General features: G+C 31.3%; 1 protein-coding gene and 1 long non-coding RNA gene across 2 annotated transcripts in view; one reads left to right on the top strand and one right to left on the bottom strand.

The window, feature by feature from the left end:
• The first annotated feature begins 7,376 nt into the window (after positions 1 to 7,376).
• The window catches only part of Smr (nuclear receptor corepressor smrter), a 63,816-nt gene continuing 44,040 nt past the window's right edge, over positions 7,377 to 27,152 (top strand). The window contains 4 exon segments of the mRNA XM_089173894.1: positions 7,377 to 7,522; positions 16,462 to 16,585; positions 17,521 to 18,695; positions 21,703 to 22,003. Of these exon segments, the coding sequence (XP_089030020.1) occupies positions 21,723 to 22,003 (281 nt within the window). The 5' untranslated portion in view covers positions 7,377 to 7,522; positions 16,462 to 16,585; positions 17,521 to 18,695; positions 21,703 to 21,722.
• On the bottom strand, positions 21,943 to 23,944 carry LOC107069626 (uncharacterized). The gene is made up of 3 exons (XR_001476145.2): positions 22,865 to 23,944; positions 22,170 to 22,440; positions 21,943 to 22,082 (listed from the first exon to the last, which is right to left on the bottom strand). It is a non-coding gene; the product is annotated as an uncharacterized LOC107069626 (long non-coding RNA).

Genomic DNA, 27,152 nt, shown 5'->3' with positions numbered 1-27,152 from the left:
ATTGGTTGATAAGAATGAGAACTGATAAGAAAGTAAATATATGTAAGCAATATTTATATACATACACGATGAATTTGTGTGTGTGTATGTAATAACGTTTCGTTTCTCATTTGATTTTATTTGAAATGAATTTTCGAGTGTTTTTTTTTAGATTATTTTAAAGGCTTATCACAGTTTAGTAATTAATGAAAAATTGACCGATTTAAGAAATAATATTATAAATATAGGACATTCTTCTTAGAAATTATTTATATTTACTCAACTCAACTCGGGAATCGTATAAATACATTCTTTTCTTTTTTTTTCGCAATGTCATATCCAACTTTAATTCGTCGACGCTATTTATAATCATTACTATTGTGAGTAGACACGGTTTTACGGTGTTTATTAAATTCTTTATTCTTTCATTTTCCATTTTTCATTTCCTTTTCTCTAAATCCTTTTATTTATTTTTCCTTATCCTATGGGATGATATATACGATTTATCATTCACATTTTCACGATATGGCTTACTTACTTAGATATCTTATCGAAAAGAAGTATTAATTCTTAAAAAGATATATATATATATATATATATATATATATATATGCATGATTTTATACAGTCATATACATGTGTGTGTTGTATATGTACGTTTGTAATAATATTTTTCTATCTCTCTCTCTTTTTTTGTTATCCCCCACCACCAATCAATTCTTTAAACGTACATAACCTAATAAATTGATGAAATTAGAAAACAATCATTATATTTGATTTAATATATAAATTTATTTTTTTATTTATTCAACGATAATAAATATCTAACAAAAAAAATACAAAATTCGTATATAACAACGTTAAAATTATACGTGAATAATATTATCGTATTTAGTATGTACCACATGTCGGTATATATTCAAAGAAACCTAACTCTAACTCTTTCTTTCATCTTTGTAGCTAGTGGAGAGACTTTGGTGACCCTAACGCAAATATAAAAATGAAAAATATTGAAGGACAGTTATATACATACATACATACATACATATATATATATACACACACACACACACATATATATATATATACTTTTTAAAAAGTAAAGTCATTCTTCTTTTTTAAACGTACGAAAGACTTAAGAATATGACCAACAACAAAAAAATTAACTAAAACCAAAGAAGAAGAAGAAGAAGAAGAAGAAGAAGAAGCAATAATCAAATGTTAAAATATAAAAAAAAGGTGATGAGAGAGAGAGAGAGAGAGAGAGAGAACATCCTGAGAGCGGCCATTTTATCTCGCGAGTTTTATCGTATCATACATATATGTATAAATGTATAAGTCGATTGTTTTGTAGAAATGTCGAAAGATGGAGATAGAGAATGAGTGAGAGCGAATGAACGAATGACTAACATAAGAAAGAGAGAGAGTGACAGAGTGTGAGGAGAAGGGAAAGGGGGAGTTGAGTTGAGTGAGAAGAAAAAGAGAAAGAGAGAGAGAGAAAGAAGATTCCAATGGCGAAGTTGAAATTTGGCGGATCTTTGGATCTTCGAAGACCGTCGTCTTGCGTTCGGTCTCTCCGCCCCCTCCTCCTGCTACTCCTCCTTTTTCTTCCCCCTCCACCGCACTCCCCTTCCCATCGCAGTCAACCTTCTCGCTCTCCAGTCTCCACTGGCTTGGCAAAACGGGATTCTTTCCTTCTCCGGTTCGCCGCCGTTCTCCATACACGCTCGACGCTTTCTACGTGTGTATTGGTGGATTGTCTGTGCCGTCCGTGAAGCCTTCTCTGCTATGTTGCCATGTCTTCACGCAAACGTAACGGCGCCGCGTTGCCATTTATCCATCGTTACGCCATCTTCCTCTTTTTCGTTTCTATTCTATTCTATCCATCTCTCTCTCTCTCTCTTTCTCGGGTTCTACCCCTCTCCCGTCACTTCCCCCGTCACTTAGACCCTTTCTCTCTCCCTCTTTCTCTTTATTTCTTTCTTTCTTTCTTTCTTTCTTTCTATATCTTTCTATCTTCTTCTAGCTCATTCGTTCTCTATATTCGCTTTTCTTCTTCTTCTTCGTTCACCCAACTTTACCCACTCTCTTTCTTTCTTTCTCTTTCTCTCTTTCTATCTCTTTCTCGCTCACTCTGCAACCAGGTCCAACCATCCCAACACCCCTCTTCATCCTACAACGGTCGCATCCCCTCTTCCGCTCCTTTTGCAGCCCTTCGCGCCCTACAGCCAGGCAGCAGCAACCAGCAACTTGCTTATACCCGCTACAATACCGTATCTATTACCTACGGAACCCTCTCTCATTTTTTTATTTATGTTAAATTCCTTTTTTTTTAATATGAAATTTTGTCATGCGAGATTTACAAGCTTTTTTTCTTGTTTGTTTCATTAGATACAATTTTGTATATTTGTATATGATATTATTTAAGTTTTTAAGTTAAAGATTGTTAAAATGATTTTGTACGAAACTTTGAATGCATCGTTCTCTTTAACGGTATATATTTTAACCTCGGATACGAACTAAGGAATATTAAATTGCGTTAGTTTATCTTTCTTCCGTAAAATAAATAGAAATAAAAGGAGGGATTTTGAAAATAGAGAAATAGAGACACGTTTGTCTCTTCTTATTTTTTTATCTTTTTTTTTTCTTAAAGTTATTTCGAATCTCGAAGGATGAGTTTTTAGAGTGTAGAAAGATTACTTGAGATCGTAAGGAGAAGTATGTTGTTCACTTAGGATTACTTTTGATCGTTACTAAAGAAAGAGAAAGATAAATACACAGAGATAAAGAAAGAAAGAATGAGAGAGAAAAAAAGAGACGCATAACGCAAGAATACAGAACGTACAGCCGGAAATGCATTGAAAGTGATGAAGATGAATCCATGTGTGCGAATCAATTGTTGAATTCTAAATGATTGAATCGTATTGATCGTGATAAAAGCAATGAGCACCTACTAAACGAATGCCATTGATAACTAATGTTATTCAAATAAATATGTATAATGATGTTTCATTTCTTTCAATAAGAATATATCACTGTGTGTGTATCAGTTTAACCTTTGCATAGTATAGAATTAGTATCAAAGTATAACGTAAATAAATATAATACGCATATGCATGTGTGTGCACTTGTGCAAGGATATGCATTCTTAGAATATGTAAATAAATAAAAATTTATTGAAGCATTTAAAAAATAAAATAGAGTATACAAGAGGAAGATGCAGCGTCTGTAAATAAAATTTCTTTCTATGGTACACACTTCTATTATTCGCGAATATTCGATTTTGTCGAATCGATTCCATGATGCATAACGTGATATGCGGAAAATATCACGTTGAAGAGAATCTTGCGAGCAGTTGGTAGTTCTTCTTCGTGGTCCGTGGTGTGCGGCATCTTGCTCGACTTTGTTCCATCTACTTTAAGTCGGGAAGATCTTTACACAATTTCAGCAGTATTACCGTTCCTATCGTTCTTATATATATATATATATATATATATATATATATATATATATATATATATATGGAAATATGCATATATTTATACACTTATATGTATACATATATACATACATATTTAAAAACAATTAAAAAACCTAACGAATAAATAACAAATTCGATAAATCTTATAAATCCTATAAATAAATACTATAAAAATTTTAACTAACAAACATCTGAACAACGTTGAAATATAAAATAATAATAATAAAAAATATTCATTAAATATAATTAAGAGAAAAAAATATAATAAGTTTTCTAAAGAAAGAGAGGCATTTTAAACGGATAGTAAAAAGGGGCGATTGAAATGCCACTAATAGATACGGGCTTGACCTGACGCAGTCCTCTCTCTCCCCCCCAGGGCCACCCTCGTTTACGCTACACCGCTAGTCGGTCGTGCCCCTCTCCCACTAGGCTTTCCCTCTCCTCTCCCCTAGATATCGTGTCTGTCTCTGTTAGGCATACGAATCGTACGAAGGCGTCTGGAGTTAGTCGTTCTTTCTCTAACTCGGTCGTATTCGGTGTTAGTCGGTTATATTCGATGTTACTCGGTTAAACTCGGTAGAGCTCGGTTGGGTTCCCTTTACACGCGACTCGTTACTTGGCCTGACTCCTTCTCTCTCTCTCTCTCTCTCTTTCTCTCCCTCGATGCTGGTCGTAAATGGTTAGATGCGCATGCGCGAGTTGCCATATCTATCTATTTCTCTCACTCTCTCTTAGTTAAAACCCCCTACGATCGGTACGTCCCTGTTCTCTCGCGACCCCACCTACCAGCGACACGAAAACTCTTAGCCCCCCGGCCCTCCTTCCTTGCTGATATCCATCCCCTTCCCCCTAACGTCTCCCTGATGCCGCCTTGCCTGGCTGGCAGCCTGTGCCGTCCGTCCTTACGTCCGTCCGTCCGCCGTTTGGTAGGATCTATGCTTGTGTCGGTGGATTTCGTGACGTTAACCTGGCGGCCCTGAAAACGTCGTCGTTCGCGGACCGATCGTGCGTTTTCGACTGTGCCCTTTACGACGTCTGTCCGTCGGTGTGATACGCGCGCACTAGTGTAATTCTATTTCTTTTTATTTCAATCTTTTTTGTATCATTTAACACATTTTCTATTATTTCATCGTCATCGTCGTCATCGTCTTCTTGGTCGTCGTCGTCGTCGTACTCGTTCTCTTCGTCCTCGTGTATATTAGTAATTGTAATCTTTTATATTACTAGCTAATATTATTCTCGTCGGGGTTTTTTTTCCTTTTTTTTTATAAATCATCGTCATCGTCATAATCGTCGTCGTCGTCGTCAATTTTGTGTCTGTGTGTGTATGTGTATGTGTGTTGAACGCATATGCGGTAGCCAGTCAGCCCAATTGGAACTAAAACCCGAAGAGAATATATTATACACAAGAGAATATGGTTTAACAGGGTAAGGAAGGAAAGAAGGAATGATAGAATTGAAATAAGGAACTATTTGAAAAGGAGGAATATAAAATGTGGCGTGATGGATAAATAACGCTACGTTACTAAAAAAAAAACCGCGTCTACTTCTTCATCTTCTTTTTATCATCTTTTGAATCATCTTTTGATTACCACAGTACAACATACAACCGAAGATCGTGTAACCAGTGTAATATTGGTGTTTTCCTAGTCCCTTTACCCCTCCCCTTTTCTTCGTCCCCTCCCCGTTGCGAATATTACATTTACAATCCTCTTTACAAATACCTATCGTCAACCTGTTTATTATTATTATTATTTATATTATTTATATTTTAAATTTCATTATCGACGGTTCAACGAATTCTTTTTCCAAATACGAAAAATATCATTTAAACTTTATTTCTCTCGCTTTCACCGCGTCGTTATTATGTTCTTTGTCTCTCTTTCTATTTCTCTCTCTCTTTTGCTCGATCTTGCTCGTTCGTTCTCCTTTACCACCCCCTCTCTTCCTTCTGCCCCCCTCTTTCTCCTCTACCTCTTCCTCCTACTGTTCATCTTTCTCTCTTTCTTATATTACTGTATTTATCTTTCCTTTTCTTTTTTATTTAATTTTTTTTTGTTAATTCTTTACACAACAAAAATACACGGAATGTGTGTTCATTCATCATATTATATCCCAATCCTTCCTTGTTCCTTTTATTTTTATTCCTCGATGCAATTATGCAAATAATAATTGAAACGCTAAGAACACAAAGAAGAAAGAGAGAGATAAAACATATATATATATAATAAGTGGAAGAGAATTCTTTTAAAAAATTGTGAGTGAACGTGTGCAAGAAAGAGAAGCATATACTGTGTTGTATGCGTGTGCGTGAGAGAGATAGAGATAAAAAGAGAAAGAGAGAGAGCTAGTGGAAAATCGTGAAACACGAAGAATACGAGAAACGTTTTGCTTGTATGTTTTTTGTTTTTGTTTTTTTTTTTTAAACCTGCACCTGCACCTGCAGTTTGAAAGCACCTTAAACGATCGTATTAGGTTGATATTTGAGAAATCTAATCATAAAAAAATATTTGACGACGGAAATAATATTACTTGTACTTTAGACAATCCTTTCGATGATAAAAGATAAGAATAACACACGATAATTTGTTCGTCGTTGTAATATATAGGTTATAATATGACGCGATTCGTTCTCTAGTGAATTTCTCTGACCGCCCCGTCGGTGTACTTCGTTGTCGTTCGTCAATCGTCGTCATCGTAGTAAGTCATAGTCGTCGTTGTTCTCACAAAATATATTCCGCTTTTATAAAGGACATCTCACGAAGAGGAGGATGTGACGGTGGTGGTGGGTGGAAAAAGGGTTTTTTTTTAAAAGAATTTGATTCGTCCTGGACTCTCTTGTTTGTTCCTTCGTTCCTTCGTACATCACAGATTCTCAGTTCTCTGATTGTTTCTTTCTCTTGATTGTGTTTTCTTTTCTAGTAAATTAGATAATTTCTGTTATCTTTTAGATAATCCGTTACTTTACGATATATACACATGTATATAACATGTATGTGTGCCTGCGTGTGCGTGTATAATATATATTGCGCGTATATGTATTATTCCAGCTCGTCCACTTAACTGAACTATAGAGAGACAACACAAGTTTTCATCTAACTTCGTCCGTCGTAGTCGTCATCGTGTTTGGTTGCATACTATTCAAACAAGATTGTTAGTGTTTTCCAACCCAATGAAGAAGAAGGGTCGATTGAAATATGTCGTGTTTATGTGATCAACAAAACTACTACTACTACTACTGATGTTACTACTGATTCTTTCAAAAGTTACCGACCGAGGAAAAAGTAACTAGTGTTTTTGTTCTTTATTGTTATTGAGTGATAAAAGGAAGAAAAAGAATAGAAAAAAGGACAAAAGGATCTATGAATAATCTTCCAATCGTTACCATAATATACAGTATTCAACAACCTAACAAGGTTTGTTATTATTTACAGGTGCATTTAAATCTTTATTGGTAAAAGGATACATTACCTAACTCCTAAAATTTAGTGTGAATGTTCCTTTATTTCTTTCTTCCTCTTTTTTCTATTCTTTAAGAAAGTTCGTAGACCCTAGGGAAAAGGAAAATACTAAATAGTAATAATAATATAAACGTCTCGGCACCTATTCCTTTAAATCAACAAAGTAGCATCATCATCTGAGAGGCACACGTCGAATTCTGAGGTAGTTGACCTACAGAAGAATAGAAAGAGAGAGAAAGAGGGAGAAATGAGAAGATACCTTGAAAAAGGAAAGAAGAAAGAAATGAAGAAATCTGATAGATAGAAAAAAGATAGAAGATATACAGATAGAAAATAAAGAAGAAAGATGTTGCTGTATGTGTCTTCTTCTTCCTTTCCTTCATGGCCGTTAAGAGACGAGAAGAAACTTACGGAGAGAGGAATACGTTTGAGAAGCAAAACCCGAAATAGAGAGGACTATTAATAGTTCACGATATCTTCTTCTTCATCTTCATCTTCTTCTTCTTCTTCTTCTTCTAATACTTCTGGATCCCGTCTCGTATGAACTTGAAGAGAGAAATACTGGAACGCAGTGTGTGGTCGTCTTTACAAACAAAAATCCGTACGTATTATTATTATTATTATTATTATTATTATTATTATTATTATTATTATTATTATTATTATTATTATTATTATTATTACTATAATCATAATCATTATTATTATTATTATTGTTGCATTCATATATATACACATATATTCATTTGTTATTATACCAAAAGGAGAGTGCCATATTGGAATATAATTGATAATAAGACAAAGTAAAAAAGAGATATATATATATATAAATAAATGGAAGAAGAGAAATGAAGAAAACAGAAATCTTCTTCGTATTTTCCTCTAATCATTGTACCGTCGTCTTCATCATCGTCGTCATCGTCATCATCATCGTCATGCCCGCTGCTTTTTTCCCTTCCCCCTCCCCCTCCACCATTACTACACTTCTTTAATATCTTCCTCTCACCGCGCAACGCGCAATGCAGCGCCGCGCCGTTTTATTCCCCCTCCCGCCCTCCTTCCTCCCACTCTTTGTATTTCGCGCAACTCTATCCCCACCACTGGAGCAGTGTTACCACTCAAGTTTTGTTCTCATTCGCCGCCGTCACTAGCACCGCCGCCGCCATTGCCGCCATCCAGCACCTTTTCGTGGCCGTTGGCTCGACGACTACGAAGACGAAGACGATACGAATTGTCGCGGAATGCCGTACGAAGTTATACGAAGAAAATATCGTCGGTCAAACAACCGACGGGCCCAATTCTCTATTTTTTTTACGTTTCTTATTTTTATTGTTTTTGTTCTTTCTTATTTCTAGTTCTTTAGTTCTTATTGTTGATATTCTTGTTTGAACTTATTCTTGTTTTAGTATTTCTTTTATTATTTATCACTATATTTTTCGTTTTCTCTTTCTCTCGTTATTTGGTATTTATATTGACTTATTTTTTTGAGGTTATAATATTTTAGAATTTAGTATCATAACCTTTTAGATTTTGAATGTATCGTTGACCAATTGTAAAATACGTTTAGCACACATACATGAGATATTGTTGTGTAATTATTTAAATTTAATATTGCATAAGTTTATTTATGATTTAGTAATCAAATTTATTATTAGTTATTGTCATTAATTATTTTATATATATATATATATGAATATATATAAAATAATTAATTTATATGTAAAAAAATGAAATTTAAAAAAGAAATTAAAGAGTTATTAAAAGTTAAAATCGTATTGCGAATTACAAAAGGGCGGGAAATTTGATTGAAATTCAAAATGGATGATTCTAATTGGAGTTAATTTAATTATACGCTACGATAAAAAAAATATATAAATGTCGTATTATATTTTCAAATTAATTAATATAATAATTAAAGAATAAATATATAGTTATGGGGCTTATTATAGTAAATTAAAAAATGACGAAAGCTAAAGAGATATAATGAAGAGAGAGTGAGAAAGACAGAGAGAGAGAGAGAGAGAGAGAGAGAGAGAGAGAGAGAGAGAGAGAGGAGGGAAGACATTATATTTCATAACTGTGAATTACTATCAATAGCATGTTATCGAAGTTTTCTTTATTCTTTCTTTCTATCTTGTAGTAAACTAACGAAGATAATTATGATTCCGAGGTCAGAAAGATGAAGAGAGAGTATAATTTTATTCTTGAAATACCAATCTCTCTCTTCCTCTCTTTTTTTCTCTTTTACTATGACATCTCATTTATTTCTTATTAATCATTCGTTTAAGATGAACGTTCTTTTAAGAATTTCCAATAATTTAACGATTGAACATCTTAAACTCGAAACTATTAACCTGTGCGATGTTTCATAATTTCGTCATCAATATTAAAAATAAAAATGAAAATAAAAAAGGTTCCTTCATTTATTAATTAATTTATTTATTTTGTCAATTAAATATAATAGAAGTATATTAAATAAGATTATAACATTTTATATATGGATTTTGTTCGTTTTATAACAGGCCGCCATTTTCATTTTTGAATAAACCAATGAAACAAAAGAATCTTCAATGATGGTGGTCATTTTGTTATCGAATTAACCAATGAGAGAAAAGAAAGACAAAGGTGGTCATTTTATTTTATACGGAATAATGGAAAATACGTTTATGTTGTTTTTTTCCTTTTGTCATCAGGATTATTGTTTAATGAGAAAATTTCGACATAGAATATTTTTTAAATGTTATTTTCGTGATGAAAATATTTATTAATGTTCTTTTCATATTTATTTTGTTCTTTTATTTAGAAATTTTTGTTTGTATCCTAATAGGAATGACTAAAGTTGAATAAAAATGTTAGTTAGTTGTAGCTACGTTGTTCTAGCTACTTCCGCTTTAAAAACTAGCAGTTATATACCCGCGTTTTATAGTTGCCTATGAGCGACGGGATCCTCAGCCGTCGGCAACACCATAAAAAGAAAGAAATAGAAGAAAAATACTCAATAAAATTCAATTTAATTTTTTTCTTGTTGTTTTTTTTTTTTAATACAAAATACAAATGCTACTCAAACGTTCCATACAATATTTGTAATCTTCTGTTTCTTTATAATTGCAAACATTATTATTATTATTATTTTTGCACACGGTTATTATTACATAACCAATCCAATCAAGTAGTATCATTGTAGTCATTTATTATCACTTATCTTGAAGAAACTTTTGATCATAGAGGGAAATATTAATTTAAACCTAATCTTTTTCGTAGAAAAAAAAATTATTTACTTTTTTTTATTCAATGATATAAAAAAAAATTCAACATTGCAATTTAAAGAATTCTTTTTTTGTTTTTTAGTCTTGCATTTGATTTCTTTTCAATCAATACAATTACTCGTATTTATTTTGTATTTGATAGAGAGAAAAATTATTGGTCAATTTATATTGTGTAAATTTGTAGAAATAGTTTTTAAAGATTGGATAAAAAATTAGAAATAATTTTTTTTTTTCAAAATGGCCCCGTCACACACGAAATCTGCAATAACGCAATCTGGATATTGTACAACAGTTATAACTGTAGACATTTATTTAGTTTTTATATTGTTTTATTCACTATTACCACTACTACTACCCACTAACGGTTTAGACATAAGCATAATAGCATTTTTTTTATACTATCTTTCTTTTTCTTTCTTTTTCTCAGAGATAAAAAGCAGAGGTTCTTACATGAACAACTCGTACGACTTCTCTCTTTTTCTCTCTCTTAACGTCCATTATATCCTTTCGTCGGTTCTACCTCCTATTCTCATTCTAATTTCTTATTCTTATTTGCAAGTTTTCTACGTAGACCTTTCCGTTGGCGTCGGCGTCAGCAGTGGTGTGGCGGTGGTGGTCGGTTGAAACTATTCCAATAATGAAATATATTCTAATATTTTAATTTTAAATTAGAAAGATTATACATAACGTAATATATATATTGTATACAGTATTTGTTTTGATCAAATTTCGTTGTACAATCAACCACCATTTTCGTTTTTTAACAAACCATCGGGGTTTCAGTTTATTTCTTATACAAAATGGCGTACCTTCACTTTTCTTACAAGTTTTAATGGAAGATTTTTTTTAGGAAAAAATAAATGTGTGTATCGAAATTTATTTGTATGTGAATAATTATTTTTTAATAATAATAATAATAATAATAATAATAATAATATATTTTTCATTCAATGATCAAAAATTTTCTTAGTAACCAATAAGAATAACGTCCACCACTTTGTTACTAAATTACAGTTTGCATTAATATTTTGTTTTAAAAATTGTATATATTGAAAAATATTAATCTGTACGAACTTTGCATGTAAAATTCAATGTGTTTGTGTGTGTATGTATGTATATATATATATATATATATATATATATATATATATATATATATATATATATATATAGTAATATACTTGACATGTGAACTAAAATATTGAGATATACAAATGAGCAGTCTTGTTTAAACATATATATATATATATATTTTCTTGAATTCGTTGGCTTTCTTCAATTCATACTGGCGCTCAACAACGTTGGCTACAGTAAAGGTTGGCCTCGTTCCACCTGAGTATTCACCATATGTCTCTCTCTCTCTCTTTTTCTATCTTTCTGTTTCCCTTTGTACATTTCTTTAGTCATATATTCTAGCTAGTGCATAGATTATACATAACCTATGTGCGTGTGCATATATATACATTAAAAAGGAAAAAAATATTACTAATTAAATAATATAATTAACATAATTAAGATTCATATGCGTAGACAAAATCAACATTACAAAAGAGTCATTTATAATTTTAATTTTTTTTTTGTTATATTATTATATATATATATTACATTCAAACGTCCATATTGAAATTTTTAGAAAACGTGTATATGTTTTGTATGATGTATTTATGTGTAATAATAATAATTATTATTATAATCTATTATAATAACAATTTTTGTTGTTATTAATAAAAAATTATCGAAATAAGATTTGACAAAAAATAATATGAGAGAATTTTGGGTGAATTTGATTCGGTAGTTAACGTTACGTGTATTCGGTAATATTCGGCTCAGTTCGGTTCGGTTAGTCTCCGGGCGTACCTGAATGATACAACACCGTACTGGTTATCATCGGGTAGAAGTGGTGGGGATAACGGCGTATAGCAAAAGAGGGATGGATAAAATGAGAAAAGTGGGGGGAAGCTCAATACAGGCACACACGTAGTAGCTTGCACGATGAACAATCGGATGATGATGATGATGACGATGATGGTTCGTGATCTGTCCAGGAAGTAACATATTCGCAAGAAAAATTCTTCGTTGTGTCTTTTTTTTTTCCTTTATTATTATTACTTGTTTTTTTTTCCTCATTATTGAATTGATCATCGAATTATATGGAAAAGTTTTGTTACGTGTATATCATACACACACACATGTATATATATATATTTCCTTTTTATATAATCTCTGGTCTTCTTTTTGGAATGCAACTGTGTCACGTGTACTACGTGAGTCTACGAATCCATACGTATGTTTATAAATATATATATATAATAATAATAATAATAATAAACGTCACATAGGTGTAACTGGAATCCAACAGAAGCCAAAACAGTCATATGTTAACTCTTACTTAGTATTATTCCCGTATAAAATAGTAAAACAAATGAAAAAAGTTAAAAAAACAATATGGCGATTCATTTGTCATTCGTCTGTTTGTTTGTCTGTCTGCCAGTCTGTCCATATGTATTTCTGCACACTTTCTTATCACGTTGATCTTGAATTTTAAATTTAAACTCGTTCGCGAATAAATATTTACTGAATATGTGCGTATTATTTATACGTGTTTGTGTGTGTGCGTTCGTGTTGCAAGATTCTCTTTTGTGTCATTTTCTATCTCGCTCTTTTATTTTCTTTTTTTTTTTTATTATGTTGGTATGTAAGTGTTTCCACATAGAAAAAAAAGTTTAAAAAAACATTTAGAAATGCACGTGTGTGTTGGAATCGATTGAACGGTCGAGGGAGAGGAGAGGGGAGGGGATAGATGAAATGGTTCTTAAAATGAGATGTTGGAAGAGTGACGGGGTGGTTGCAGAAAAGAGGAGAGGGAAATGTTAGTATTGCAAAAGGGATGAAGTTTATCGAGAGGGTGGAATACATATATATATATATATATATATATATCGTAACCAACTTTTTCTTCGAACAATTTGAAAATTCTTTTACGGTTTCTTTTTTATTTTTTTTTTTTCACTTTTATATCGAAATATTCTAACAGATTCTTAGAGGTATACCGAACACGAGGAAGAAGAGAGATATAAAAATGTCGATAGAATATTTTTTTTATTTTTTTCTAATGGAATTTCATCGATTTACGAAGTGTTTTTTTAAATAGAAAATCGAGAGAGAGAAATTTTTCTTTTCCTCTGGTCGAAATTTGGAGCACCGTTTAATTTTTAGAAATTTTTTCGTGTTCACTATAATATATCAATCATATTTTAATATTTTAATATAATATTAATCGTAATTGATACTTTTTTTAATATTCAAAAGTAAAGATTCTCATAAATGGATTCGGTGCACCGTAAGATAGAAAGAGAAAGAATATTTAAATAAAAAGCAAGAGAAAAAGATGGTTGCTTTTTTTTGTATGCGTTAAAGCAAAGGGAACGTGTGGAACAAGCGGAACAAGCGGAACGAGCGGAACGAACAGAACGGACGAACCACCGAGTGTATGCGTATATGTGGTATATGTCTGTTATTTTTTTTTTTCTTATTTTCTTTGCATACTGTTTGAGTTACCAACGAAAAGAAAAAGAATAAATGAAAAAAAAAAAGAAAAAGGAAAATAAAGAGAATAATACAACTACGTTGATACGTTGAAAAGGGATAGAAGATCATACGATGGTTCTTTATAAATGTGTGTATGTGTTTGTGTGTGAACAAGGACGAAGAGGTCACACAGAGTAAGAAGAAGAAGAAGAAGAAGAAGAAAAAGGATCGTTTGTAATAATAGTTAGTAGTGGTGTTGAATGGATAAGTCCATGTTCCCCATAGTGAGGTTATAGTGGGGGGTTTTACACAGTAGAGAAACGAATGAGAAAAGTTTAGTAGTATTGGTGAAATGACCCATGCGTGTAAGTGGTAGTATGATAGTAGTGGTGGTGGTGGTGGTGGTGGTGTGGTTCAAAACGCAAGGACTGCGTCGTCTCGACAAACTCCAGGCAAAGCTTCTGAGAAGGGCGAGAGGGTGGGGGGGGGGAGAACAGTGTGCTTGCACCACGCTTGTTTACTTTGAGCCAACCAATGGTTGAGAACTAGGGGAATATCTTTCTTAGCTCCGTTGTATCTTCTGTTGTACTCTCTTCCTTTTTTTTCTTCCCTTACCCCCCTCTACCCCCACTTCCCCACTTCCTTCTTTTTTTTGTATTTTTTTCTTTTTCGAAGATTCCCCTTCGAGTATGGTTGGTTTTTTTTGTTTTTTTGTTTTTAATTTTTTACCATAGTGTGCGAAACTTATTTTCTTTTTTATTATTATATATTATATAATATAAAAATTTATTTTTTATATAATTAATAAATAATAAAGTATATGTTTAAATAAAAAAAAATATTTATAATATTTATAATTATATTTATTATTATATGGTATTATATATATATATATATAGTATTTTTCTTTCTTTGAATTTTGTTCAAATAAATTTTGTAGTAAAATCGAACCGATAATAGCGAACAAAATATTCAGTCTCTCATTTGATTCATAAATTTTGTATGTATACTCAAATGAAATACTTATTTCTTACAATAGGTCACGATTCAATTTCTTTATTCATTCTCGTAGTGCATATAGGATCATCTAGGGACAATCTTAAATTGATTCGTTGAAATATAAATAAGAAATCTAGTTACTTTTATTGTTGTTGTATCTTTAGTATACTTGGAAATGATAATATTTCAATTTTGATTGGTCAAGTTTCCCGCCATTTTTTTCTCTTTTGTTTTTTTATGTGCTACTTAACCTCTTAAAGAGAAGAAACTTACATTAGTAATGTTATACTGCTGTTACTAGTAGCTACACATTTAGATGTTCATCGTCATCGTGTCGGCAGATGCTTCCTCGTACCATCGTTCCCACTGTTCAACAGATCGATCGACCTCTTTACTTCTCTGTGTATTTCAATCTATGTATGTATGTATGTATGAATGTGCTTCTCTCTATGTGTGTATGTGTTTGTGGTGAACTGTGTTCATACACGACCAATAAAAATAAAACTTGTTTCTCTAATGAAATATTTGATATATTTACCAATTAATGCACTTTTTTATTCCCCATAATAATTTCTATGTATGTATGTTTGTGTATGTTATTTTTTTTTTGTTTTTTTTTTGGAGCATCAAAATATACGAAGTGTGTCTTCGAATTCAAAATACGTTGTTCTCATGTTCCCTTTTTCGGTTCAGCTGTGTTTCTTTTTTTTCGAAATAAAGTCGTTTCCATTAGAATCGTTTTAGTTTTGAAGAGGTTAGGACAAGAACAAAAATGGAGGGAAAGAGAAAGAGAGAAAGAGACTTTTAAACTTGTCGACTTCCTAGCCGAGTTTTATTGAGGTTGAGTTGACATTCTTTTGAGTGTAATTATTTACTCTCTTTCTCTGTATCTTTTTCTTTTTCTTGTTATTTAAATTATTCATATTACGTTTATGAAATCTTGAATGTCTTACGCTCGAGCGGCGGCCATATTGGAATTATTTCAAAATTTCATCCCCAAAATTAATCAACTTGAATGTCGAATATATAATTTCTCTTTATAATATTATAATAAACTATAGTTATTGATTTTAATAATAAATAATAATATCTAAATAATAATAATAATAATACAAAAATAATATGGAATAAAAAAAATTTGTTGATAAAACTGCATTACCGATCGAACATTTGAATTTTTTTTTTAAATAATAATTAATACAAAATAATATATTAAATAGAAAAATATTTTCTGATAAAACTGCATAACTGATCAAACAAAATTTAAAAAAAAGAAAAATCATTTTTATCGTTGTTGCTAACTAACATTATCCTAAGAGTAAAAGTGAGAAAGAAAAGAGGGGTTTAGGATGAACATTATATAAAGAGGAAAGTATGTGTACTCAGGACTTTGTGCACTGTCTGGGTATTAATTAACAAGTACCGAAGCCTAAGTTCACTGTACCGAACGACCTTGCGTTTAGCGCGCTTGCGTGTGAAATATATAAACGATGCGATTAGACGATGAACGCGTTCGTAATTAGACTGATTAGACGTTCATTTTCTTTTTTCTTTTTTTATTCTTTCTTTCTCTCTTTCTCTTTTGCGTTGGAATAATCATCATCATTTACATACGTGTATCATAGGTTAACCTATTTTACGTTCCAACATATACTGGTAATGCGTACACTGTTTTTATGTTGTTGTAAATATGATTGCAATTTATGAAACATTATTTGATTTTTTTATTTTATCTTTTTTGTTACAGGATAAAATCGAAGGACACGAGAGGATTATTTCCAGGATTTAAAATGAGAAAAACTACTACTACTACTACTACTACTACTGTCTTTCTCTTTCTCATTACGAAGGATTAGAAGAAATTCAAGATGGTGGAAACAAATGAATTCAATTTAATAATATTACCGATCGAGTAATCGAAATAAAAATTTAAAAAACGAATTAGTAACGGAAAAGAAGTATAAATGTGTGTATGTTAGATTGGTTTGTTACGGATGACATTTTTAAGGGTTTTAACAAGAATTTTTTTTATTTTAAAGAGTTGTTGTAGAAAAGAAAGTGAAATTATCGCGAGACAATGAAAGAATGAACAACCAAGAGAGTCCTGTCGAAACGTGACACGTTTGATCCACACCCTCCTCAAAAAATCGAAACTTATTTTCATATATATGTATATATTTTGCATATAGGGTACTCCAAAAGTTCTGAAGTAATTTTTGAAATTGTTTAGAAACTTTTTGGGTACCCTGTATATTAGAAAAGAAGATTGAATTACAAAAAGGTCAAAGAATCCTGAAGCATATGCTGGGGGCTGCACATCTTCCTTTTTTTCTATATACCGGGTGGGACATTGAAAAAGGAACATCCAGACAATTGTTTTGTTTCTTTTATTCGCGGAAATATAAAAATATGTTTCGTAATAGGAAGAAAGTTGAAATATTTTAAAGAATCAACTAGTTATAGGGAGATCAATTTTCTTTTTATGGTTTTTTTTCTTACAATAAAATTATTCTAATAAATTTTAAGTTAGGTTAGAATATACATTTCTAAGAAAACTGTCCAGGAATACTAAACGCGTTAGGATTTTGAATAGAAAACTTTTTCTTTCGAAGATCCCGACCAGATTGTCGAATGATGGTTTGTGTTGGTGGTGGTGGGAGAGTTGGGTCTTAAGTCCCAAAAAGATAAAAATAAATTATTATAGTGGTTTCTATAGTAGTGGTGGTGGATTGAAAAGTTGGGAAAAGTATGTGATGGGTTCAGCAGGGTTCAAACATATCATTTTTTTTTCTTTTTTCTTTCATAGGTGGTTTTAGAAAGAAAAGAAAAGGTGGAAGAAATTTTTTTTGGGGACTTAATGGAGGAGGACCTTAGCGAAGGTTGGTGGGTGTACAATACAAGTGAAAGAAAATAAAACGATGCAAGGTGTAGTAGTAGTAGTAATATTATTAGTGTCGACGATGATGACGATGACAATGGTTGTTAACACGTGACACACAGTGCCGGATCTCGCGTGTTTGTGTGCCCGCGGGTTTTAAGTGTGCACGAGTGTGTAAAAGTGAAGAAGAAAGTCACATACATATATACACACACACCCCTATATATATATATATATATATATATATATTAGAAAGGGGGTGAACGTACAGTGAGTGTTGATAATCGAAGAAGTGACAAACAAAAGAAAAGGAAATTATTCAAATAATACCTAATATTATTAATAACAATAATAATATTAATATAGTAATAATAATAATAATAATATCTATATTAATTATAATAATAATAATAATAATAATAATAATATTAATATTACAACTACAAATTAATTATAAAAGAAAAGGGGGTGTCGTGTGTCAATGTGAAAATAAATAAAATTGAAATAATTAAAATAAAAGACACGGTGGTGTGGATTAGAGGGTAATAAATGCAATGGAGTAAACTTGTGCGGGTTTTTCAAAGAAAAAAATAAAAATAAGGTGAATATTGTAAAAAAAGAATAAAAAAATATAAATTAAAGAAATTCTTCGTCATCATCGTGCAACAGCAACAGCAACAGAAAGAGAAGCAGCAGCAGCAGTAGAAGCATCGTCAACAGGATTGGTGCAAAATAAGAAGAACGGGGTGGAGGAGGAGGGGGTGGTGTGTATAATCGCGTACATATGTATAATACTACGTGCGCGTATGAGTGCGTGATCGCGCGCGTACACGTACATAATTTTCACTCGAGACTCAAACGGTGAATTATTATAATATTATTTACCAACTACGCCATTTTTTTAATTATTATTATCATCATCATCATCATCATTATTATTATTATTATTATTATTATTATTATTATTATTATTGTTGTTGTTGTTGTTGTTGGTGGTGTTATTAATTTCAACCGAAAGAAAATTAAAGCCGCCGGGCCAAATTTGTTTGGAGAAATTCGAAGGAGATCCGCCGGACTGCCTTCCACAGCTGACGTCATTACCGGTGAGCAATCAAACCTAACCTCAATTTTTTTATTTTAACGTGTTTTCTTTTTATCTCTCCCTCTCTCTCTCTCTCTCTAACCCCATATTTAATTTTCGCCATTTTGAATTTATATATGTTATTTATTTTAATTAATAAAAAAATTATATTTATGTATTATTTATTTATAATTTATAAATATTAATTAAATAAAAATTAAATATATAAATTATATATTTATATAATTTTTGTGATTTTTCTAAAAAAATCTTAAATTCTTGGAATTTTTTGGAATTTTTGATTAGTCAAATTAGTATCTAAAATAATAATATATTTAATAATATTCTTTATTATTATTATTATTATTGTTATTTATTTATTTATTTTATCCTTTTTTTTGTTTACTTATTTAATAAACATAAGTGATATGGATAAAAATATAATCAACTATGTGTGTATTTCTCTATGTTGATAATTAGAATCAATAACTTGTCCGATAATGGCGGATAAAAAAAATCTGGATGAAACGTAATCTCATTGTGTACGTGTGAGAATGTTTGTATAATGTATATGTGTGTTTGTTATAATTCTCTCTCGCGCTCGCGCACGCGCATTTACGTGTCTCAATGTATTTGTTACAACACTTGTTGCATAAACATGGGATAGATATCACGCCACGAAAGAGAGAGAGAGAGAGAGAGAAAGAGAGAGAGTGAGGATAGATAATTATTATCTTGTAAATGTAATAATAATAAAGGACGAGAAAATATAAACAGCTGTTACAGGTTGTAAACTTCTGTAGAATTAAATTTGTCTCGATTTTATCTCAGATAAGTAGAAAAAAAAGAATTGTCATCTCTTATGTGGTTCAATTTTATTTAAATGTTTACATTCAATGGTGTTTCTTATCGACGGTCGGTAACTTTTTAAATAAATAAGATTAGAGAACGTTACAGGTTACTAAAAAATATTGAAATATAAAATAGAAAAGAAATAAGAACCCTGTTAACAATTTATACACCATCGGCATTAAAAATGAACTATTCTCATATATATATAATTTGTTATCAACTTGGTGATTGTAATTTTGTCACCATGTATATGTAAAAAATATCTTATGCAAATATATATATCTACAATTGTATGTCCAACTTGGTTAAACACGTTTGTCGTAGGTGTTTCTGAGTTAAATAGTATGAATCATATATATATATATATGTATATAGTTGTATAGTTCATTGTGATGATGGTGCAGCTCGGTGCAAGTTAGTGCATTCACCTCGGGCTAGTAGTTCTGCTTTAATCCAAGAGCCATACCCTTTTCATATAGATGTAATATTTTTACGTAGGATATATATATATATATATATATATCCTACATATATATGTGCAATCGTACATACATATATACTTACATACCTATACACATACATATACACATACATATCAAATGTACACGTCATATAGAAATTTCAACGAGTAATACACATTTTTTCTCATCTTTCTTTCTTAAACATATTTTTCAGCTTTTTTTATTTAAACAATATACAAATGGATTACTCATATTATAATCTTGCCAGTCCCTGCAAAATTATATACTGGGTGAACTAAAAGTATTGTTTTTTTTCAAACTAATTCTTTTTTAAAGTTAATTACAATTTTTAGGTTATGTAATAATCTTTTTTTTATTGTATTTGACTCATCATTTGTATAATTTATTATTCAGATATTAATTATCTTTAGTATAATTGACAACATACATATATTAAAGTATGTATATTTTTAAAAGTGACTATTACAAAATTTACACGACGATGATTAGTATAATGCACGACTCATGAAACAAACGTTTATTTCTTTTTTTAAACGATGACTATAATGATAACATATATATGTATGTGTGTAAGTATATGCGTGCATGTGACAGTTTTACTTTTTAGGTTATGGCTTACGTTATAGGTTTCAAATATTTGGATAACTTGTTTACATTTTTTTTTATCATATACTATTTTGTTTGTTTGTTTTTTGTTTCCTTTCCTAATCTGACACCCCTTTCAACCCCCCCCCCAACCCACTGCCATTTTCCATCCCGTTTACTTTTATCTTTTTGACTATTTGTTCTAATCGTCACGTAATTATCCTTCACATCGTCAAACACATTGGAATTTGTTAACTATAAGATAGTAATAGTTCTCACGATTGCTGTTTTATGCTGCAATGCAGCAATCCTTGCTGCTGCATTACATACAAGTCAACTTTGAGAACGTGCACGCATCACACATCTTTATCTCTCTCCCTTTCTCTCTTTTCAACTCTTTCTATATTCTCCTCCTATTCATCGCCATTTTGAAGTCCGAACGCGCGCAATTCAATTTCCTGGAAAAAAAGGTTTAGTTGTATGAATGTATAATTTTGTGTGCGAGTGTATGTGTTTTTTTTTCTTCGTATCCATGGTCTTTGATAATTTTTGTTGCAACTTTTTTACTTATGTGTAAGGTTTTTAAAAAGATTTATTTTGTTTTTTGTTTTATATGTAATATATATTTATATTTTGGTATAGTATAATACAGTAAATGTATCATCTTAGTATACTGTACAGTATTATTGTATTATAGTATTTTACAATATTGTAATTAATATACTATAGTATACTGAAAATATATATATGTATATTTTATAATATAGTTAATTTATTATCATAGTATAATGTACAGTAGTTTACAATATCATAATTAATATACTATAGTATACTTAATATATTGCCATATATTATAATTAATATTGTAATTATTATACTATAGTGTATTGAATATATTGTAGTTAATATACTATAGTATATTTATACATATTTTAGTATATTATATTATAGTAAATTTCTTATCATAGTATACTGTACAGTATTATACAATATTATAATTAATATACTATAGTAAATTATACTGAAGTGTAACATAATATATATTATATAAAATATTAGATTATTATAATATAAAAATATAATAAATTGATTGTAATCGGTTTGTTTCAGTACATAATGCGCTAGGGGTGATGGAGACAGTGGGCAAACAGGTCCAGGTAGTGAGTGGACTGGGGGTGGGGGGCCCAGTGGGCCCGGTCGGCCCAGTGGGGGGAGACCTGCACCACCATCACCATCCTCACCCCCATTCGCATCCACCACACCCGCACTCCCACCCCCACGGACATCCCCATGGGAGTCACGGGCATTCGCTTGTTGGCGGTACGTCGACCCCTGGTAGGGCTCAGGCTCAACCAGCGGTCTCTCATAATCAACATTTGCCTCCGAGATCCACCCCCGTACAAATGCACAGGTATGCCAACTTCAGATAGATTATATAAATATATTCCTCTTCCAATTACAGTTATTTTTTGGTTTTTTTTTACAAAATGCTAGTTCAAACAATATTTTCATTTTATTTTTATCTACAATCATTAATTTTTTTTATTTTATTATAAATTATATGGATAGATACCAACCCAAGTATAAAACTCTAATTAGAGTTTTAACTAAAGTTTCTTCTTCTTCTACTTCTACTACTACTACTTCTCGTTTATATAAAGTTAGTTACTATTTGGAATGTTAAATCTTCTAACTTTGAATATCAAAAGATCTTTCACGGTCATGGTCATAGTCACGGTCGTGGGCCATTAATTAATTGATGGTAGAGTAAATTCTCTGGATATTAGATTCGTTGGAATTCCAAATGAATTAAATGTCCAATATAACATTGACAATTTATTAAATTCTCTAGAAAGGGTTAATTGTTTTTAACTCTCTTTTATCATCACTATCGTTAAATCGAATGAGTATAATATGTGTATAATAGACTAGTGGTAGTCAAATCCGTGCGACCTTGAAACAAAAAAGTTCAAGCGGGAGTCTGTCCCGATGAGAATGAGTGAGTGAGTTAGTATGTATGTATATATGTGTGTCTCTCTCTGTCTGAGAAAGAGGTAACAGTGTAAGAGTTTAGGCGCCACTCAAAATATCATTATATAGTATGTATTCACATGTTGCAACTATTAAACAATTCAATGTATAATAATAAATTTAGCGATGATTGCAATAAGGTCCTTGTTAAATTTACAAACGTTAAAAACATATACACATACATGTGATGTACTTATACTCATACAATGTTCATTAGAAATCATTTTTTTTTTCTACTCACTTGGCTAAATTTCGTCAATTTTGTCGCATTACCAAACATTATTTTCGCTATTACGGTAATCGCAATTTCTTACATGCGTTACACAACTGATACGTATACGTATGCACATACCACACATGTGTGAAGTACACACACACAATTAAAGTAGTGAGATAAAAAGAGAAAGATAAATATATAGAATGGAATTTTGTTTGAATTGTGACCTCGAAATTTAGGATTTGAAAAAGGGTAAGAGTACGGATGAGAGAGAAAGAGAGAGAAAAGGACTGATGTAGTAGGAAGAAGTAAAAGATAGAAAGAGATGGCGCTTGATATAGTGGAGGGGAAACAAAGATGGTGGAGGAGTAATGGGGGATAAGTAGTGGGGGTTCTCGAAAAAAAAGAGAAACGAGCTATGCCGAGTGAAGCCGAATCCTACCGAATCGAACCGAATGAAGCGTCGAGCAAGCTAAACCTAACTTTAACTATTTTCAACGATGAATATATGCGTTACGTATTTATGATGTGTGTGTATGTTGTGTATGGCGTTGCGTATGTCGTTGTGCGCGCGTCGCGCATGCTCGCAACGTTTTCGCTGCTACTGCTACCTGTCGATTCTAACCTCAAACGTCAACGTGTGCAACGTTGATCTTTCATTTCGCGTGTTAAATTCTGAATTAAAATTTTAAAACTTGCGCGTATTTTTTTGTTATTATTATTGCCTTTTATTGCAAGACCGCGATAGGATAAGTATAAAAATATTTAAAGAATGCGGAGGGTGGAGTGAGCGAAAAAAAACGTGGAAGTTAATTTTTAGGTTAACTAAAAATAAAGGAAATACTTTCTCTCTTTTTCTCTTTCTCTGCTGTAAATTGTTTTGTGTTAAAAAAAAGAAATATAAAGAAAAAAATATAGTAAAAAGTTAAAGTATGAGGAGGACAAGAAGGAAGAGGAATTGGCATAAGTTTTAAATGTACAGTTGGTGGATAAAACATACACACATATATTTCAACCCATTTGGGCGATGTGCCAGAAAAGAAGAGAATGGCCGCGAAAATAGGTGGAAAGGGATCTTTCAAAGAGTCGAGGTTATGACTCGACCCGATGAAGTAAGTCACATGCGGTTTTATTTTCATTCTTACTCTGATTCCTTTTAAAAAGACTCTATTTTCATAGATTTTATAGTAACTTGAAAAAATTAAATTGAGATGCGTTTTAGGTCTTATCTTTTTATATCAAATTTCTAATTTCGTAGGATGATTATATTTAAATGCAATATATATGTGATGATTTGTTTTATACTTTGTCTTTTTCTTTTTTTTTTTAATGGAATAAACATCAAAGATTAAAAGAAGATTCTAAGTTGAAGGAGAAATCTATTACGACAAATTGAGAAACCGACGGAAATCACGAAACTTTTTTTATCCTCCATATTCTTATTTAAATTTCTGTTTAAAGTTTCTTAAAAACCATCAAACGAACACGACTCGTTCCTTTTCTTACATATTTTTTATTGTTTTCTTTTTAAACGTGTTTCCTTAAAAACGTGAGAACGTGATTTTCGAAAAAAAAAAGAAAAAAAAGAAGAAAACAATCGTCTACCGACCAACGTAGTAATAACATTTATATTCCATGCAAGTTGCGCATGCGCGGAACTAATGAAACTCGTAGACGCGGGAAAATGATTGAGATATTCAAAGAGAAAAGAAAAAAGGGATAAAGAAAAGAAACAGGGGTGTTTTTTTCTTTCTTTTTAGAGAAAGGAAGAAGAAGAATAAAACTATAAAAGATAGAGAAAGAAATAAATAAAGAATAACGAACGATTCTTTATCTCCATTATGACGCGCATCTTTCACTATCCATGTATATTTAATATAACATATATATTATATATATATATATATATATGCTTATTTGGTGAGACTGCCAGTGTATGTGAGTATGTTTGTACGTGTACGTTCAAGAATGTATGCGTGCATGAATATTGTGGAGGAGAGCAAGCAGCAGACCGTCTGGCTGGGTTGCGTGGGAAAAGCATGAGGAAGGAGTGGGAGGAGTGAGGAGGGCCCCTGACGATAGAATTAGAGGGGTAGGAGTGGGGAAAGGGACAGATAGGTAGCGGAGTGGGGGTAGAAGCGTGACGAAGACGAAGGATGAGGACATGATAACGGTTCGATTCGATCGTTCCTTCTCTTTCTCTTCTCCTGTCCATTTTACTATCTTCGTTCTTCAATATATATATATATATATTAAATTTATACATATCAAAATTTATTTAAAGAAAAAAAGATAAAGAGAAAAATCGATATCAATTGAAAATAGAATGAATGCGTTGTATGGTGTGTGTGTGTGTGTCTTTCTTATCAATAATTTAAAATACTTTTCTGACTGGTAATGAGGGATTTTCATGTATGAATGAACATCATTTTACATGCAATTTTTGTTTGTGTTTTTATAAACGTAGTATTGGTTATAAGTACACATGATCGATATAAAGAATTAATTATAATTATTATGTAAGGTATTTTGTTCATGAATTTTCTCATGATAATTATTTTTTTTTATATTCGTATAAATGATAAGAGAAAATCTTGTATTGATTCGTAATTAAATTTCTTTTGTTTTATTTTTAACATGGCACACTGGTTAGGTCATGTTGTGGTAGAATATGGTAATATAATTAGAAATTGTAATTAATTAAAACTAGTTCCGTGAATATTTCCGTCGCAATACCATTGGTACCATTATTTAAAAACGATGCAACAATACGCGCGCGTGTATATATATATATATAAATGTATATTAGAGCCATTTCTCGGTAGGGTTATAAATACGGGCGTTGATCCGTGAAACAGAACTGGGCATATATTTTTAAAAATATCTCTATCTCTTTTTCTCTTTCTATTAATTTATAGCAGTAGGCTTGTGGGTTTCCTGGAATTCGCGAAAATATTATTTTATATATATATAGATTCATTCATTTATAATTCTACATAATCTTTAATTGAATTCGATATCAACAAAATTGATGAAAAATAAAATTTTTAGGTTATATTTACTTGAAAAAATGTAATTCAATTTAAAGTTGTTGTGTTGTTAAGTTTGGATGATGTACAGATATTGAAATTGAATCGAACTCAATTGAATTGAATTGAAATGCATCCAAGTTTTATGAAACACCACCGCGTCTGTATAGGTGTGTGTCTCTCATCTATTTTGATAATCTAGACAAGAAAATAAAAAAAATAAAAGAAAGATAGAAAGTGTCTATAAGAGTTATTCGTGTGTGTATGTTTGTTTGTGTATGTTTGTGTGTGTGGTGGCGTGTGTGTAAAAGTTAAAAAGAAAGAAAGAGAGAAAGAAAATATCCAGTGATAGTTTAAAAAGAAAGATGGCCGGTAATCGAAAAAACGTCGGCCATTCTGACCGTAACAAGACAGGGAGGTTAATGGTGCGATCTTATTGAAAACCATTTCAACGCTGGATTCTAAAGAAAATCATTTTCAGGAATATATTTATTCAAAATTGATTTTCATTATTTTCCTTCTTTTTTTTTATAATTTATTGTTATTCCTTGTTCTTCATTTTCCTCCGCCATCTTTTTTTATTTGTAATGGCGGTAAAAATGGCGAACAAAAATGGTAATATGGCGGAAGAGTTAAAAAAAGGTTAAAAACAAAAAACATGATAATTGAAAAAAATGATCATAAACAATTTGTGTGTGATATTATCTCTTTACTTATCGACTTGACTATATAAGCGTATACGTGCTTGTTTAAAAGTAGGCGAGTAAACACATGCTAGGAGTGGGAAGAGAATAGGAGGAGGAGGAGGAGGAGGAGGAGGAGGAGGAATAGGAAAAAGAGTGTGAGGGAAGGGGCGGGAGCGAGGCGGGGGTATGGTATAATTGGTCACATGCACAAGGAGGAGTACTTTGATAGTGATTACTTCATCCTCCACTTTTGTTCTTTTCCTGGTAAATGCATTCCGATCTGTTAAGTATCTTAGGTCAAGAAGTAATATAATCTTAATTCACATTTATTTTTTTTTTTATAATTTGTTTAAGCAGATTATTAGAAATAAAGATCGTGTACGTTTATTGGTTTAATCAAAAGTTAGTAGATGATAATAAAAAAATTAACCAATTGGCTGTTATTTGGATTGATTATTGGATTGATCAAAAGTTACTAGATTGTAATAAAAAAATAAACCAATGAGCTATTTTACTCATTAACTTCATTTGAAATCGATATTCTTTTCGGATTGATTAAATTCAATAATATTTCTTAAATTTGATTGGTGGGGATAA

Source organism: Polistes dominula, unplaced genomic scaffold (assembly GCF_049000335.1).
Source record: "Polistes dominula isolate Pdom_NZ unplaced genomic scaffold, Pdom_raw_medaka contig_75, whole genome shotgun sequence".
In the NCBI taxonomy this organism is placed as follows: Eukaryota; Metazoa; Arthropoda; class Insecta; order Hymenoptera; family Vespidae; genus Polistes; species Polistes dominula.
Note: the sequence above shows the minus strand (reverse complement) of the source record. Positions and strands in the feature narration are given on the sequence as shown.